Here is a 3,251-nt window from a genome sequence, read left to right as displayed (position 1 = left end):
ATATCTGGAATGTAGTCAAAATTTATTGCAAACATTTAAAATGAAACTAATCACAATAAAAGAAAGCTTACAGTAACGGTGCCAGCGGTGCCAGCGGAGTTACCAGGAACGAGTTTGATTTGCATGTCAAGTTTGGCAAACAAATACTCGTTCTTGGAGCGAAATCCGGAGCCGGAGGCTCTGTCCAAGGACAGTGTAAGAAGCTGGCCACCGTTAGCACGGTTATCAATATCTGGAATGTAGTCAAAATTTATTGCAAACATTTAAAATGAAACTAATCACAATAAAAGAAAGCTTACATAGTATGTTGTAACGGTGCCAGCGGAGTTACCAGGAACGAGTTTGATTTGCATGTCAAGTTTGGCAAACAAATACTCGTTCTTGGAGCGAAATCCGGAGCCGGAGGCTCTGTCCAAGGACAGTGTAAGAAGCTGGCCACCGTTAAAGATCTTAGCACGGTTATCACCCCATGTTACTTCAAAGTCTTGATAGAAGTTACCAGCCGCAGCTTTGGTAGCTATAGTAATAATTAAGAGAAGAGAAAGAAACCCAATAGGGACCTTAGTTACTAGTGTTGTCATTGTTGTTATTATTTTCGTAACAATTTATTGCAACGTGCTATCTATTTTATATATATGGAAGAGATTGGAGGCAAAGATTGGCACAAAAGATGCCAATATAAGCTAAGAAGTGTGTTGGTGAAGATTGAGTGCATGAAAAGTAATGGGGTTTGAAGGTATATATAGGGGAGTCGGGGAGGGTTTGTTCATTGTGGGCATGGGAATTATGGACGTGGGGATCACTGGATTCTGGAAGTGGGGGAAGTAGTTGCGATGATCAAATAAATTATTAATTTAAAACCTTGATAATATTAATATATTAGAAAAAATATAGGTAACTAACAAGATTTTTGAAGATGTAAACAATGTGAATTAATAGGATTAAAAAAATAAATTTAATTAATAACATTAAATTAAAATGTAGTGTATTTTTATTTGATTGATGGTTGTTCATATTATTCAAAATTTTTATTGTTTACCTGGCACTCCCTTATATTATATGTTTATGTATATATTCAGATTTTAGTTATTAATTAGTATCTCTGTTATAGTCTAGCTCTTAAATTGGATCTAAAATTGTGGTCGACTCAAGAACATTTGTTCTAGAGCCATACCGGCCATAAAAAACATAATCTGAATCATATTTACATAGAATAGTGCGTATATTCTGTATAAATCTATTCGGATTATTCTCAAATTTATACTTTAAACATTATAAATAAAAGATTTAACATATACTTAAAAAGTACTATTTATCTCTAATCTTTATATCTCTTAAATAATACTGACTTGTGAGTCAGAATTAATCTTTTTCAGTACAATCCTACTTCTATGAAGATGCTGATCCAATTTTATAAATACATGTTTGATTATTACAAGAGATAATTTTAATATCATTTCTTGAACAATCTTCGTATAGATATCCATTTAATATTATTTGACACTTGTTTCTAAAAAATATTTTTGTGGTTTTTGGAGGGATATATATATATATATAATTTGTAGAGACTAAATTATCAAGTTTTAGGAGATAAAGGGGTGGATTCGTTTTGAAAATTTAGAAAAAATAATGAGAAAATAAAATCATAAGAATTACAAGCGTGTGTGTAAGAGGGAGAGAGATAGATATGCATGGGTTGGGACGTTGGGTTTGACTTGGCTTAGCTTGGCTTTGGTGTTGGTGTTGGTGTTGGTGTGTATGTAGGGCAGGGCATGGTGATTAGGAGAGAGTAGGGGACCATTTTACAGCTAATGAAGGATTGGTACCCAAGTGTTGTGGAATAATTCGACTTCTCACTTTCTTAATTATTTCTTTTATTTATTATGGCCATCTATGAGCTTGTTAATGGTGCCTTTCAAACATCAATTCATAATGGCATCTGTCTAGTCTTTAATTTCGAGTTATAATTATACTCTATAATTATTTTATTTTATTTATAAAGTTGTGTATGTTACGTTTCTTGTATGCAATTAAACGGGTTGTTTATCTATTGACACCTAATACGCTAGTTTAAAAAAAAATGAGAAAAAAAAAAAGTGTTGATATTAAGATAAAGACTAATTATATCAATATTAGCACAATTAATGAGAATTTTGGCTTTAAGAAAAATTTTCCATCATATGTGAAAGGCTAGCTATAAGCACATATAGTTGGTGGACCCAACTATATCTCTCTATTTTCCACTGATTGAGAGTCCCTTAAATTAGTTAACATCTTTCTGCATAACAACAAATATAATCAAATTTGTTTTTAGTGTGAGATAGACTATATATTTAATTAAATTATGTAATTATTAAGTCCTCATTTTTTAGTTATGAAAGCACGCATGCATAATATCCATAGTTTTTGAGAACTGTGGACGAGAATTCCCTAGTTCTTCTAGACTACTAATTTAATTAGTGAAATTAAAGGGAATCGTATGGAAGAGAACATTATTATATATATAAAGATGGAATGATGATGAAGGAGAACTAAATGATACCGATTGATGTATGCAATTCATGAGATTTAATAGCACAAGACTATTGTAATAAAATTCAAAATGGAATCGGAAGGTCATTTACTCTATTATTATTATCTTGAAGAATTATTCTACTTGACCTAATAAAAGAACGATAGTCTCACTTGGTTGGTACTATGTCGTCGTTGCTGTATTAGGATAAGTTGTACATGTCCAAGTTTCTATTTTCTAACATGACGTACAAACATTATTCATTAAAATTAGGATAGGATATTCATATGAAGTTCCTATTGGAACATTTGTGGATTGTGAACTATGGAATATTGGAATCAAAAAGAAAAATAGTGACTGGTTTATTTTAGACGTTGGAGTTAGAAAATTAAAAAAAGGGGGATGGTAGAGAACTTGGTGGTCACATCATTTCTAGTTTATGTCAAAATTGGGTCTTACATTGGTCAAATGTTGCTATCATCAAAGCTGGCTGAGATTCGGAGCCATCCATGAAAACAGATTAAAAATCACACGAGTAATTTTTGTTTTAAATAAAAAAATGTTTTAGTATATTTATTCTATTATATAGAGTGGGTACATTTTTTTTATAATTAGGTAGAATATATAAATAATTTATAAGCGGGTCAATAACTAAATCTGATGGTTGACGTGTGTCTCACCTTGTTATATAATACCCCTAGCTCCTTTATACGAATTATTATTAGCATTATTCAGAAAT

At 31.3% G+C, this 3,251-nt stretch overlaps 1 protein-coding gene across 2 annotated transcripts in view; it reads right to left on the bottom strand.

Moving 5' to 3' along the window:
* The window catches only part of LOC107630366 (xyloglucan endotransglucosylase/hydrolase protein 24), a 3,593-nt gene extending 2,860 nt beyond the window's left edge, over positions 1-733 (bottom strand). Inside the window, exon 1 of one of the 2 annotated variants that reach the window (XM_016333472.2) lies at positions 300-733. In XM_016333472.2, the coding sequence (XP_016188958.1) occupies positions 300-581 (282 nt within the window). In that variant the 5' untranslated portion in view covers positions 582-733. Of the gene's footprint in view, positions 1-71; positions 233-299 lie in introns of those variants that run through there. The other variant, XM_021118797.1, reaches the window with a different exon arrangement.

Source organism: Arachis ipaensis, chromosome B03, assembly GCF_000816755.2.
Source record: "Arachis ipaensis cultivar K30076 chromosome B03, Araip1.1, whole genome shotgun sequence".
NCBI classification, from domain to species: Eukaryota; Viridiplantae; Streptophyta; class Magnoliopsida; order Fabales; family Fabaceae; genus Arachis; species Arachis ipaensis.
This window is presented reverse-complemented; position numbering and strand designations above follow the sequence as displayed.